The 13,484-nt window shown below is 58.1% G+C and overlaps 4 protein-coding genes across 4 annotated transcripts in view; 2 read left to right on the top strand and 2 right to left on the bottom strand.

Annotated features, from left to right (window-relative positions):
- Positions 1-258: 258 nt before the first annotated feature.
- GUITHDRAFT_143127 (hypothetical protein) lies at positions 259-7,342 on the bottom strand (the record flags this gene model as incomplete). Its single annotated transcript, XM_005826892.1, has 6 exons — positions 259-316; positions 365-752; positions 1,053-3,425; positions 3,585-3,684; positions 3,792-4,403; positions 4,547-7,342. The coding sequence occupies 6 exons, from the start codon at positions 7,340-7,342 to the stop codon at positions 259-261; spliced, it is 6,327 nt and encodes a 2,108-aa protein (XP_005826949.1).
- A 725-nt stretch (positions 7,343-8,067) lies between these two features.
- GUITHDRAFT_113960 (hypothetical protein) lies at positions 8,068-10,167 on the top strand (the record flags this gene model as incomplete). The annotated part of the gene is made up of 1 exon (XM_005826891.1): positions 8,068-10,167. The coding sequence occupies one exon, from the start codon at positions 8,068-8,070 to the stop codon at positions 10,165-10,167; it is 2,100 nt and encodes a 699-aa protein (XP_005826948.1).
- Positions 10,168-10,497: 330 nt separating this feature from the next.
- Positions 10,498-11,666, bottom strand: GUITHDRAFT_113959 (hypothetical protein; the record flags this gene model as incomplete). Its single annotated transcript, XM_005826890.1, has 5 exons — positions 10,498-10,687; positions 10,765-10,828; positions 10,876-10,937; positions 10,980-11,047; positions 11,586-11,666. The coding sequence occupies 5 exons, from the start codon at positions 11,664-11,666 to the stop codon at positions 10,498-10,500; spliced, it is 465 nt and encodes a 154-aa protein (XP_005826947.1).
- Positions 11,667-11,927: 261 nt separating this feature from the next.
- GUITHDRAFT_113958 (hypothetical protein) overlaps positions 11,928-13,484 on the top strand; it is a gene marked incomplete at both ends in the record, with an annotated part of 3,946 nt that continues 2,389 nt past the window's right edge. The window contains 10 exons of the mRNA XM_005826889.1: positions 11,928-11,985; positions 12,034-12,098; positions 12,152-12,242; positions 12,432-12,463; positions 12,506-12,532; positions 12,580-12,600; positions 12,646-12,707; positions 12,761-12,863; positions 13,029-13,065; positions 13,384-13,424. Of these exons, the coding sequence (XP_005826946.1) occupies positions 11,928-11,985; positions 12,034-12,098; positions 12,152-12,242; positions 12,432-12,463; positions 12,506-12,532; positions 12,580-12,600; positions 12,646-12,707; positions 12,761-12,863; positions 13,029-13,065; positions 13,384-13,424 (537 nt within the window). The remainder of the gene's footprint in view (positions 11,986-12,033; positions 12,099-12,151; positions 12,243-12,431; positions 12,464-12,505; positions 12,533-12,579; positions 12,601-12,645; positions 12,708-12,760; positions 12,864-13,028; positions 13,066-13,383; positions 13,425-13,484) is intronic.

The raw sequence follows: 13,484 nt of genomic DNA, 5'->3' as shown, positions 1-13,484 counted from the left end.
ACTTTCATCATGCGCTATTACTCAGGCTGCTGATGTGGAAGGGGTGCTTGCGCAGCCCCACAGAGCGTCTCGACCGCATCGCGATGTTTCTATGTACATTCAACGAAGCCAACCCATCACATAAGTCGCCTCCTTGCTCCTTCTTCCCTCCGCTCCCTCCGCTCCGCCCCCTCCCCTCTTCCTCTTCGTCCTCGTCCTAGTCTTCGTCTCCCTTGGTCCCTTCTCCCCTCCTTTATCTCTCCGCCTTTCCATGCGCCATCATCGCAGCGTGTGCTTGGTGAGATGCTGGGGCTGCATGCTCTGGTCCATGTTGTACCTGCTCGAAAGTCAGCGCCCCGCTCACCCCCACCACGTCGCATCCTACCAGGACGGCAGACTCATCGGAGGAGGAGGAGCCAACGGCCTTGCCCCCCGCTCCTGTTCCCCGGGCACGATCGGTCCTCGGACGCCGGTCATGAGGGGATGGAAGCCCGGGTGATCACGGATGATGCCTGTTGCTCCTCCTGGCTCCTTGCTCTCGTCGTAGGATCCAGAGCCTAGCAGGGTGAAGTAGCCTCCCCTTCCTCCTTCGATCTCAACCTTGAAGCGGCTCCTGTAGTCCACGTTCTTCTTGGGGTTGAAGCGGACGGTGAGGATGACTGACTCGGGGATGGTGGGGCGGAGGAGGTTGCCTCGGATGACGCCCGACTGAGGCTCGAAGGAGAAGACTTCGGCGTCGTCCACCGTTGTCTCCACCGTGCGGGCTGTGAGGGCTGCGTGCAAGTCAGGAAGAAAGGAAGGTTGAGGTAGGGACGTGAGTGAGTGAGTGAGTGAGGGAGACAGGGAGGGAGGGAAGGAGTGAGTGAGGGAGGGAGGGAGACAGGGAGGGAGGGAAGGAGTGAGTGAGGGAGGGAGGGAGACAGGGAGGGAGACAGGGAGACAGGGAGACAGGGAGGGAGGGAGACAGGGAGACAGGGAGGGAAAGAGGGAGGGATGGGGGACAATCATGAGCATGCTGCAAGTAGCGGCAAGCATGGCATACGAAGAAGGGCAGGGGAGGAGAGCAGCCGCACCTTTGAAATTGGAGGAGGATCCCTCCGCGTGGAGGGCGGAGGTCATGGTGAGGAGCTTGGGGGCGTGCACGATTTTGAAGTGAGCATCGGCATACGTCGGGTTGCAGAGCGCGAGGGTCAGGACGGCAGTCGACTCAACATGGAGGGTGTTGAAATTTAGCTCCTCCGGCAAGATGTCCAGCTGTGGGTGTTTGATCTGAGCCTCAAGCTCGATCCTCTGAACCTCCTCGTTGCTGAAGAGCATGACAAGCTCCCCGAACAGCACCTGGTCATCCACCACGCGCCCTGAGCGATGCTTGCTCGGGGGGGTGAAGCGCACGCGGACGACCAGATTGTCCTTGGGCGGGAGGATGAACAGCTGCGGCTTTGAGGAGGCAGGGTCGATGTCTCCTGCCCGCGCCATGGGGTGGACGGGGGCAGTGCAGACGGTGGAGTCGATGGAGAAGGGGGAGTTGGTCTTGAGCGCAAAGGTCTGGTTGCACCTTCCCCGGTTCGACAGCACGAGCTCCTTCACGTAGGACGCGTGCGACCTCCAGTCGTTGGAGGAGCTGCAGATCCACTTGAGGTGCTTGTGGCAGTCTGCCTCCAGCCTCGCGTTCGTCACCTCGCAGCGCAGGGCGAGCACGAGCTGCTCGACGTCCACCAGCTCCATCCCCGTCGCCCTCTCCTGTAAATCCGCCACGCTCGCCGTCTCCCGATCCCGCAGCTCCTCCAGCAGCAGCTCCGCCCCCTCCTCCTCCACCTCTGCCAGGCTGCCCTCCATGTCCTTGGACAGGAAGGAGACGGAGCCTACCAGGAAGTTGTCGTGGTGCTGGGGCTTGTGCCACTGGCAAGAGACGTCGACGGTCTTGGTCGAGTGAGCGGGTATCGCCATTCTGTGAGGCGTCAGGGTAAAGGGAGTGCTCTTGGCCTCCGGAGGCTCGACGGCGGCGAGCTGGTAGGAGACGGTCCCGTCCTCGCCCACCACGGAGCTCAGCTGGATCAGGTTCTTCTCGTTGGGGGGAGCTGACTCCAGCAGCTGCCAGTCTACGAGGAGGGGCCATGGCGACGAGTTCCTCACCCGTAGCGACCGCGTCTGGCTCTGCCCGTTGATCAGGATGTCCCCAAAGTCCACTGAGGGCACCTCCCCCAGGAGGTTCAGCCCCAGGGACCCCCCCTCCATCCCCACCGGGGACCCCACCAGCTTCCCCAGCACGGGGATGTGCACGACCGGAAGGCCGATCACCTCGACCACCAGCCTGTCCCTGAAGATGCCGCAAACATCTGAGAAGAGGTCCACTCGCACCTCCACCTCCCCCCACGGCTCGATCCTCCCGGTGTAGGTGGAGCACGTGACAGCGAAGCCCTTCCCGCCCTCCAGCATCCTGAACGCCTCCTGCGCCGCGCTCCTCTGGTTCAGCAGCTTCTGCCCGTGCATCGACCGGAACCTCTCCACCTCCTCGTGGTCGTCCGAGAGGATCAGCTTGCTTGCCTGCTGCCCCGTGTGCGACCGTCCACGCGAGGCGATGGACGAGTGGTCCCCTGGCAAGCACCAGAGCGCGGTGGACCGGAGGCGAGTGTTCTCCTCCTTGACCTTGGAGGACTGAAGGAGCTGGATGCTCGCATGCCCCCTCCTCAGCCCCGCGTCCAGCTGCCTCTCTGCGTCTTTCACGTAGGGCGCGCTGACTCGGTTCTTCCTCATCGCGATCTCTGCCTGCGTCAAGGACCTTCCTGCCGGGCCGGTCGAGACCGCTCGCTGCATGGTTGCTCCCATTCTGATGGAGGCGATGGTGCCGGTGTGCTTGCGAGAGCGAGGAGCCGAGGAAGGCTTCAAGGAAGTGCTCGTCCTCTCAGACGCGCGCGTCTGCGTCAGGGGCTGCGACTCCTTGCCCATGGTCGTGTCGGCGAACCTGATCTTGGTCGTCTGCTCTCCTCCCCGGCGCAGCCTGTCGGAGGTGCTGGAGGCCGAGGAGAACCCGCGCAGGAGGTCTCTTGTCGGCCTCGCCTCCTCCCCCGCGTCAGCTCGGGCGATCATCTCCATCTCGTGCTCCGGCACCCCGAACTCCTCGGCGTGGAGGTTGAACGCAGCCTCGATCCCGGTGTGGTTGCGAACTACAAACGTCATGCTGTGCTTCTCCATCATCTTCCTCTCCCCGAAGTCCAGCACGATCGGCACCGAGCTCTCAACCCCCACCAGCTCCCGTGGCCAGTCCTTCCTCACCCCCACCTTGAGCGCTGCTGGAGTCCCACGAAGCGCGTCTGGGACCGGCTCGATGCTCTCGATGGTTCCGAGATGATAGGTGACGGCCAGCCCCATGACGCGAGCTCGCAGCTCGAAGCCAGTCAGCTCGGGCATGCCTTCCACGTGGAGGGGGACGAGCGAGTTGAGGATGCCTGCAGGGGAGGTGAGGAGGAGATTGGAGGGGAGGAGGGAGAGGAGAGGGGAGGAGGGGAGAGGAGGGGAGAGGAGTGGAGAGGAGAGGAGGGGAGGGGAGGAAAAGTGGGAAGAAGGTGTACAGAGCAAAGAAGAAGAATGAACTTGTGTTTATGCACCTGGGTTGCTGACCGATCCCAGCTGCTCCCCTTGCTCCTCTAGCGCGCTCTGCTCCTCCGTTGCTTCACCCAGGCTGATGGCCTCGATGGTCATGTCGACCTGAAGGGAGGGAGGAGGAGGAGGGAAGACACAGGGAGGAAGAGCAGGAGGAGGCAAGTAGGAGACAGCTCAGTCAGATTTCAAGTAGCGCAGGTTGCACCATATACCTGCTGCTCCTCCTCAGGGCCAAGGATCCCCTCGACGACTCTGAACTGAAGCTTGAAGGAGGCGGTGCTCGGGTCCCGCAGCGCCTCGATGGTTCGCATGTCCCAGCGGAAGGGAGTGGAGGGGAGGAGGGTCAGGTTCCTCATCGTGATCCTCCTTGTCACCGGAACGGCGAGGAAGATCGTCCCGAGGTCAAGCACGGAAGTGTCGAGGCACACCTTGGAGAACACTACCTCTCCCCGCAGGGACAAGAACTCGGTCTGCCCTCCCTCCACCTCCACCACCAGCGTACTCCTCATCCTTTCCGGCTCCTCCGGACGGAACTCCACCTCCACCGTCGCCGTCTTGCCGGCGTCGAGGATGCCATGGGATGGAGACACGGTCATGGTCGGGCCCCATGGATCGGAGGTGCCGGCGCGGTAGAGGGAGACTGACCAACGGGCGGAGACGTCGCAGATGTTGAGGAAGGAGATTTTCTTCTTTGCTCTCCAGCCCACCCGCATCAGCCCAAAGTCAAGGTGAGTGCTGGTGATACGGACGCGGGGCCCGTCCGTCTCGGCGATGACAGTGAAGATCTGAGAGGAGCCGTGCTCTACGTTGCACGCAAGGGAGACCTGGAGGAGAGGTGAGGAGGAGGAAAGAGGAAAGAGGAAAGAGGAGAAGGCAAGGGATGGGAGGGACAGCAAGGGAAAGGATTGAAGAGCATCCTAGAACAGACCAGGGAGGAGCGGGAGGAGGAGCGGGAGGGATGGACTACCTGCAGGGGAGCGACGACCTTGGGAGCGATCTCGACCTTGAGCTTCTTCTCCTCCCTCGGAGCGAGGACGAGCTTGTCGGGCAGGACCCTGACGGTCTGATAGAGCAGGTCGGGATACTTCTCCCACGAGATCGAGACGGGGGCGTCACTCAAGTTCCTGACAGTCACAGGTCGACAGTAGACCTTCCCGACGCTCAACTTCTGCGCCACCACCAGCACCAGCGGGTCGATGGCGACCTCGCACTCATGCCCCGTCCCCTTCAGCTGCACTCTCGACATCTCGTACTCCTTGTACCTGTACCCCGAGGCCCCGAAGTCCCCCTCTCCCTCCCCCTCCTCCCTCGGGCATGGGAGGTTCGGGACGAGCAGGCGGGCAACCCCCTCGTACGCGGCGCAGTCGACGGGAGCGAACTGGATTTGGAAGCTGAGAGTCTGGTTGGGAGCGAAGGTGCCGCTGATGGGGAGGATGGAGAAGACCTGGTGGCTCTGCCCGACCTTACCCCACTTGCTCACGTACGAGTTGAGGTTCGTGTGGGGGGTGGGGGTATGATCGACCTCCCACCTGAAGTCCATCTCCAGGGGTGTCCTGTTCTGCAGCGTCACCAGCTTCTCCTGGTAAGCGCCGGGGGCGAGGTTGGGGAACGAGAGGTCGACCCGGGGCCGCAGCATCTCGGAGAGGGGGGGCACGACCAGCAGGGAGTCCAGCTGCACCAGCTGGAAGGAGGGGGTGATGGCGGTACCCACCAGCTGGTACTGCTGCACGGAGCAGTTGTCGCAGACGAGCCGGAAGCCAACGGAGAACTTGCCATTCCGTGCCGGGCAGAACTCCACGGTGATGTCCAGCTCCTCTCCGCCGTTGAGCTCCCAGCTCGACGGGCTGAAGCGGAACGGGGGCATGCTCACTACCTCCCGATTCTTCACGTCGTCCGGCGGCTGGGGCCACTCTGAGTCCGGCACAAGGATGAACTGCCCCTTCCCTCCCTGGTTCCTGCACGGGATAACCACGCGCTTCATGTCGTCCACGAAGCAGTTCCCGATGTCGATCACGTCGGGGAGCGTCAGGTTCGGAGGGAGGCGGCGAGCGAGGAGGGGGATGGCGATCAGCCCCTTCTCTGTCACCACGTGCAGCGTGTCTTCGTAGTCAGCAAGCGTGTCTGGGTTGAAGCGAATGTGTACCATGCAGTACATGCCTGGAGCGACTAGCCCGTCCTCCCCGAGGTACTTCACTAGCGACACGGAGAAGTGCTCCGAGGCTGGGGGCATGATCCTGATCCTCCTCAAGATGCCCGTGACGTTCTGCAGCTTCAGCGGAAGCTCATACGTCTTGTCCACCTCATACTCAGTGAACTGCACGACCTGAGGCTTCGGGACGAAGACGGCAGGGCCGACTAGGCTGAAAGTCTCCTCTCCCTTCTTCGTCTCCTCCTTGATCGTTCCCTGCTGAATGCTGTCCACCAGCCCCCTGAAGTCCACGGGGGGGTCTTTATAGCGAGGATTCTTGAGATAGTTGAACTTGCGGAGGAGGATAGCAGGGATGTCCAATTTCTCCCCAGCATCCTTGATGATCGTCTTCTTCAGCCTCCTCTGCACCTCTTGTATCCTCTGCTCAGTCTCCTTGGCCATCTCCTGCAGCGCCTGCGTCGTTTGCATCCCCACGGTCTTCATCGTGCCCTCGTCGGGACGCGGCGACTTGGAGGCCGCGTTCATCGAGTGGGCCGTCTTGAAGAAGGTAGTGTTCATGTAGTGCGGGTCGGCGTCCGGGGGCATCTCCAGCTTCGAAGGGCCCAGCGACTCTCTCAGCATCGACTGTTCCATCGTCTCCAGGTCGGCCCTCGTGCTGATGAGGAAATTTTCCTTGAGTATGCTCTCGTCGTGCTCGACCTTGGGGGGTCCGATAGGCAGGATGGCGCTGCGAAAATCCGGTTGCTCGGCCTCCTCTGCCACCTCCAGAGCCCAGCGAGCTGTCTGGTGCTGCCCGTCCATGACCAGAGCCGTCGGCTTCTTCTCCGTCTTGGCAAGGAACTGAGAGAACTGCCCGGAGGCTATGGTCCCGTCCGGGTGCTCGTCGCTGACTCCAATCGTGGCCCAGAACGCCTTGTCCTGCTCGATGATCTCGTTGCGCCGGACGTTCATCGTCTCCTCGATCTTCTGCACATCCTGGAGCTTCTGCTCCAGAGCTTGATCGACCTTGGGCCGCCGGTGCTGCGGGGCCTCCCGTCGGTTCCAGATGAACATAAGCTCGTCTTCGTCGATGGGCTCAGGTGCCTTCTTTTTCGTCTCTCCTCCCTCCTCCTCGCCCTCTGCCTGAGCTTCTTCCGAAGGCTTTTCTTCGGCTACCCCCTCCTTCTCTTCCTCTTCCTCCATGATCGCCTTGATCCTAACCGGCCCAGAGCTCGCCACTCCGCCCTTTCCCGGCGCAGTAGTACCGATGGTGTGGGAGATGGGCTGGGAGGGCGGGGCAAGCTCAAAAGGAAGCTTCCGATCTTGATCCGAGACAGGAGGGGTGGTGAAATAATCTTGAAAAGTGTTCTCGAGCAGAGCTTGCACGTTCCCAGTGAGCGCCGGGTCCGTCCTGGAAGCGCCATGGGAGGACAGGAAGCTGGTTTCCTTGGATATATCCATGGCCAGCCTCCTCTTCTCTCGCTCCTCCGCCCTCCGCTTCGCAAATTCTGCCATGTGCTCGTAGTCCTCATTATAGTGCTCAAGCATGATGCTCCTCCACTCCCCGTCCGTGTACCCGGCGGCGATGAGCTTCTCCTGCAGCTTCGCCAGCGTCTCATCATCGAACTTGGGCATAGTGGTAGGAACAAGCTTCCTCTTGAACTATCTACCTCTTGGTTTTGAACTCCTTCCTCCCTTCTCCTCTACCTTTGCTTCCTCCGCCATCTCCCAATCGCCACACGGCACCCGAGCATCGCCGCCATCAGCCGTTGGCTCCCTACCCTCATCCCCGCTCTGTTGGAATTTCGTACTAGGCGGGCTCGGCTACTGTCCCACTGTCAATCGGACCGGGCCCGGCAAAGGCCGGGTGGCATGGCCCGGCAAACCGTTTACAAACTCTTTTACTCAAAATTTTAAGTTAAAAATCAGTACGAGGACAATCAGTCGAGGAGGCTACAAACATGCCTGCGGCTTGCCGAAATGCTGCGTGCTGCTGCTGCTAGAGCAGCTTCCAAGGTCAGGTCAGCTGCTGTGCACACACAGCCTTGCATGATAGTCCTCTGCCCTGCTTGCTGCTCCTGATTACTCCCCCTCTCCCGTTCTCATCTTCGTGAAGCCCCCGCTTGCATCCTGCTCTGCCTCGTTCACTCCCTGTGGTGAACTACGAAGGGCTGCGGCATCTCCTTTGACGCTTCCATGTCTATCAATCCCTCTTCAGCTTCCTACAGCTGTCTTCCCGCTGATTTACCACTATGGTACCTTTGATGCCCATGAAGGTAGCGCGCATGATTTCGGTTGTCTCCCTCGTCGCCGTCTCCTCCCTCAGATCTGCGTGCTTGTCCGTATGAGGTGAACTCAAGATGCAAGAGGACGCATCGTGTAAGGATCCAGTATCGAGCGAGAGCGAGCTCGAAACGCACGAGGACACATCGGAAGATCCGCCAACATGTTTCACCAACCTAGATTGGGAGCCTGCGGAGCTCGACTGGGAAAGCAAGGAGCCATTGGAGCAACAGAGCTCTGAGGTAAGGAGCCGGGAGAGCTGGTTGGAAATTCAGCAGAGATGCTCGGAGCCAGGCTTCATAGTCTCGCAAAATGTCAACGGCTGCGACCACGCTACTCTGCTGCGAGTGCTCGCTGCTTTGATCGAGCCTTTCAAACCAGGAATTATCCTCCTGCAAGGCGTTTGTGTCTCCAATCGGCATGAGACAAAGTTGCGCAAGCTTATCAAGCTGAACTGGGGCTACTACAGGATCTTCATGGCTCACGGAAAGCCAACCAAGGCCAATGGGTATATCGACTTTCGCCTGGCCACCCTCGTTCACGCAGCGCTCGCACCTGCCCCCGTCATGCGCTCTCCAACGATGCTCTTTCCGCATCGAATCTTGTCGGTGCGAGTAGGCAAGGCAATCATCACGAACGTGCATCAGTTCCCTACCAGGAATGCAATCAGGGAGCGGGAGAAGTTCTTCAGATCTCTGCTAGAGTTCTCCCTTGCAACAACGCAACTCCATTTCATAGGAGGGGACTTCAATGCGTCCACCTTCAGCACAGACACTGTGGTGCGGAGACGCTTGGTGGAATCCCCGGCTACAACAAGGTCGGACCCGTCCATGGCGAAGTTCCTTGCGGATCTCGGCGCGGATCGGCGTGTTATGTGCGAGGAGTCCAGCATTGAGGACAATTACTTCTCCGACTCCTTTCGGCCCTGGAAATGGGGAATAGAGGCGAAACTCTATGCTTTCCTTGCTATCAGCCCTCCGGGCGCTGACGAACACCACAACATAGTGCTCACGTTCCAAACTTTTCACGCGGGCGTGGCGAGTGCATATTTACAACATCGAGCCATAGCGGTTCAGGTAGACACACAGTTCTCTGACGCATTACAAGTGATTCCAAAGTTGGATTTGATTCATTTCAACTCTCCTGCTACTTCGAGGCGAAGAAACACCAGGGGCAGCGGCAAAGTTCAGAGGACTGCACTTACCTGCAGTAGTGTGCGTGATCCAAAGGCATGGGGAGAACAGCAGGTCAATGTCATGATACTCGATGCAGAAGATTCAGCAGGACGGCACGCAAAAGAGGGATGCAGCAACGAAGAACCGATGGAGCCGCAGCGAGGTATGAGCGAGCTCAGCCTCGGACGCGAACTCGCTGAGCTCTCCCGGACTACAACGTCATCCAGGACGGAGCTGGACTCCTCAGAGGCTGAGCTGCAGTTGGAGATGCGTAGCAAGATTGAGAGATTTGAGGCAGCCTGCATGGAGGAAGATCAGGAGTTTTTCAATCGAATCTGCAATCAACAACAGGCCAGGCTGGGGGCGGTGGACAACAGAATATCAGACGCGACAGAGCGCGAGGAGGACTTGGTTCCAAAGGAGCCCTTCATGTGCCACGTGGAGTCTAAGCATCAACCCAACACGATCCGCTGCTCGGGGCAAGAGCTGCGCAGAGTTGTACATGAAGTGACGGAAGAGGCAGAGGACGTCTGCCGGTGGATAGAGGAGATCCTGTCCCGACCCGGAAAAATGGCCCTGGGGACCTTTAGGAGCGCAGACCAACAAATCCTGATGGGGGTGGAACGAAATGCTGCGCACGAACACGAGAAATTCACGCTGAGCTTCCTCCCTGCAGATCACATGCTCTCTGCCGTACAAGCGCTGATCGAGATGGCGGAGTCAAACTGGGAGGTTGGGGGGTATCGAGACCTTACCGGGTACCTCCCGATGGAGCAAGTGGGGGAGAGAGGAGGGGCAGATCAGACGATCTCTTTCATTGCAGTCAGTGCCTCTACGAAGCAAGGGGGGAGCGACGACGGTCAAGATACAAGCAGCACGCTGACACTGGAGGAACAAGAACAAGAGACGAACTTTTCTTCCTTCTGCGCCAAGTGCCCGTCTGAAGGGTCAATGGCTGGACATCAGCCCACAACGACTAGCTTTCTGACTCCTCTTGAGTAAACCGTGATTCGGCTCCCCGGGCCGCGCGCCCCGGGCTTGACACCCGAGACGTACTTCGGAAGTTCGTCTCAGTGAGTCTGGCGCAGCTGTGAGGCCGATGCAGAGTCATGCTCGAGGCCGACCGAGCACTCGACTGAGGAGCAGGACGTTATGGTCTACCGCTCGTCACTAGTATGAGGCAGAACTGAAAGATCAGGCTAGTCGGTGTTAGCACGCGATCCAAACCATTGCAGATCAAATTCAGAATATTAATGACAACATAACTTTCATCGCCGGGCCCGGCTCTTATTGTGTGGGGGACAGGCCCACATCTTGCGCCGCATTTTCTACCTACTCCTCCGGCTGCACTTGAGTCAGAGGATGTGGTTTCAGCGTTTCCTCCGCTGGCTGGCTGGAATCGACTTGCAGTGAGGACTGCATCTGGGAAACATGTCTGACTGAGCCACCCATGTACACCGCTGCCTCCCAACTCTCCGTCCTCACCTTCCTCAATAACAGAAGCTCCCTTGCCTTCATGATACTGACAAGTACCATGTGTGAGCGAATGGCATTCATAATCACCCCGGTTCAGGGTGTTGGTAGACAGACGCGCCTTACCGATAATCGAATTCGTTCTCATGATCGTAGTGCAGACAGTGACAAATCCCATGCGCCATGAGCTCTGAATCCAGTCTTGAGCATGACGCACAACAGGAACAGCTTTTTGACCTGGCAGCCTCGTTGCGATGGGGACTTTGTTCTTCACACACCATCGACTGATGGAGGACGTCCTTGAGGTCACAGAGAGCAAGGCTCATGATCCCCATGCTCACCTCACGTAAGGAATGGCGATGACAATCTCTCCCAGGACCCGCTCCTCCTTCGGGATGTTCTTGAGTGCCTGAGTAGTACTCGTCATTCATTTCCATGCCGCCAACCATTGCTGGTTGTTTCCTGTCCAGGATAAAGATGCTCGTGGAAAGGGAACGTCAAGATGTCGGTGGCCTTGTCTTTGCCGCGGTATTTGCTGTTAAAGGTCTTCATGTTGTGGTTGTTCGCGAGATGCACATCTGAAATGGTAACATCCGCTGTCAGGATAAAAGACTTGGGAAAGACAATCTCCGTTCACAATCATCCCCAAGAGAAGATTTTCAGTAGGAGAAGGGGATCAGGAAAACAAGCAAGGAAATAGCGGTACCGAGACTCCAATCGTCCAGGTGTGCGGCGCTCATAAGACACTGACAGGACCGAGTCAAAGCAAGCACACAGGCTTGTATCAAAACAACTACATCATACCACTCTATACTATACCATACTATACCATACCACATCCCATTCATACCGCATCGTATCGCATCTCCTCGTGAACTCCTCCCCTCCCATCCCTCCTCCCCTTCCCCTCTCCTCTCCCCTCTCCTCGCATCACAGCATGCATCGACCTCGGTCTGTCTCTTCAAGACGTCCAAGTCCACACCGACTTTGCTCAGGCTTCGCATCGTCGTCATGACCCGCACGGCCATTTTCTGTATCCTGCCCTTCCCGACCCTTCTGCAGCTCCCCTCAGAGCCAAAACATAGTAATACATAAAGACACTGAGTCATCTTAGCAAATTCCTTTGCATTCAAGCTTTTCTGCCTTGATCCCTGGGTAAAAATGCGGCTCGTCGGCGTCATTGCGCAATGGCGCGCAATGGCGGGATGGCAGGAGGGAGGAGGAGGAGCAGGAGGAGGAGGAGGGATATTCGCGTGTATGACGAGGAGGCCTGCAAGAGGATATGGTCCATGGGACCAGCTGCTGCACAGCAAACAACCTGCCTTCTTTCATGCATCGAGCTCAAGGGTATGCGTTGGTTGAAGGGGGAGGCAGCATAACGAGACGTGTGGGCAGAGCTGCATGAGTCGAGATGGGCAGGAGACGTGGCAACAACCGAAGATCCAGAAGATGCTCGAGAGGTTGTTCCTTACTCTTCAAGCCTCCTCTTTGTTTGGCTTACTCTGCCTCCAAGGTCAAGGACGCGCAGACCGAACAAGATGCGGATGTTCTCCGTTTTCATGGCGCTTTCTCTTTGCCTCCTGTGTGGATTGATAGATTCAGAGGTGATGCCATGTTCAGCAAAGCATGCTGCTATCATCCTTGTAACCCCGTTGTACCCATCCTTCCAGGTGTCCTTGTCTGCCGGACCTGACGACCCTCCGCTGAAGGAAAGTGCGATGAGCAGGTACCCCATGCGCTTCCCACAGCTTGCAAGCATGACAAGCTCCTCACTGCATGCTCCAGATGCTCAGGATCGGCATTTTCCTGCGATGATCACACTCAGGTATGATGACAGCCCTCTTTAGAATGGTGACCTTGTTCACAGACAAAGACTATCTTCCCCGATGACGAGGTACTTCCCTGGGTGTCAACCACGTAGTATGACTTGCGCTTGCTCAGCATCATACCATCGTCGATGAAGTATGTCGATAGCGACTATCTCGATCCTCGTCCTTCTCAACCAAGGGCAAGGTGTTGGACCTGATTGATGCCAAGTACTTCGACAAGACCAACCCCTTGGGCCCCAAGTAGGACTATGATCCAAGTCGGTCAGAAGCCCTCGAGTCTGATCATTGTGCAGAGACAGCGCGGAGAGGCATGTTTACAATGGTGTTGATATACAGGATGTGCGAGCAGACTTGAAGAGTCGATCATTCTCTACTCAAAGCGCAGCTTACCAAGAGGTTGGTGACTAGTTTGTTCTGTCCTTGCTCAGATTGCATACCGATCCTGCAAACTGCAGATAAAGAAGATTGTGAAACAACTAGGAGATGTCTACTCACGATTCATCCCTCCTGATGAAGTTGCTACTGCAACCTTGCAGACTGTATCGCTGATATTCCTGTCAGCTCAAAACACTCTCGAAGTACGACCCCACGGGAATCGGTGAGACAGTGAGACATTGAGAACGGGATGAGACAATGACAAGCGGAGAAGAGCGGAGGGAGGGACGGAGGGACGGAGGGACGGAGGGACGGAGGGACGGAGGGACGGAGGGAGGAATAGAAGGGAACCAGAGAGAGAATGACAGATAATGAGAGGGCAGGGAGGGAGGGAGGGAGGGAGGGAGTCGATTGAATTTTCATGAATGACTGTTAGGGTTGGTCTTCATGACAAAGCAAGACTCAGTCATCATCTCTGCCCCTCCCTTCCCGGTCACTTCTTCTGCCTCCAAGACCCCTCCGCTGACCTCCCTCTCCCAAGATTCGCAAGGATACATAGCTGGCGTCCGCATGGGAGACAAAGTATGTTCTTCTGAGCGTAGATTGGTCTCGTGGTCTGGGGGAGGAGGAGGAGGAGGAGGA

This window comes from Guillardia theta (genome assembly GCF_000315625.1).
Source record: "Guillardia theta CCMP2712 unplaced genomic scaffold GUITHscaffold_71, whole genome shotgun sequence".
In the NCBI taxonomy this organism is placed as follows: Eukaryota; class Cryptophyceae; order Pyrenomonadales; family Geminigeraceae; genus Guillardia; species Guillardia theta.
The sequence above is the reverse complement of the archived record's forward strand: the minus strand, read 5'-3'. Positions and strand labels throughout refer to the sequence as shown.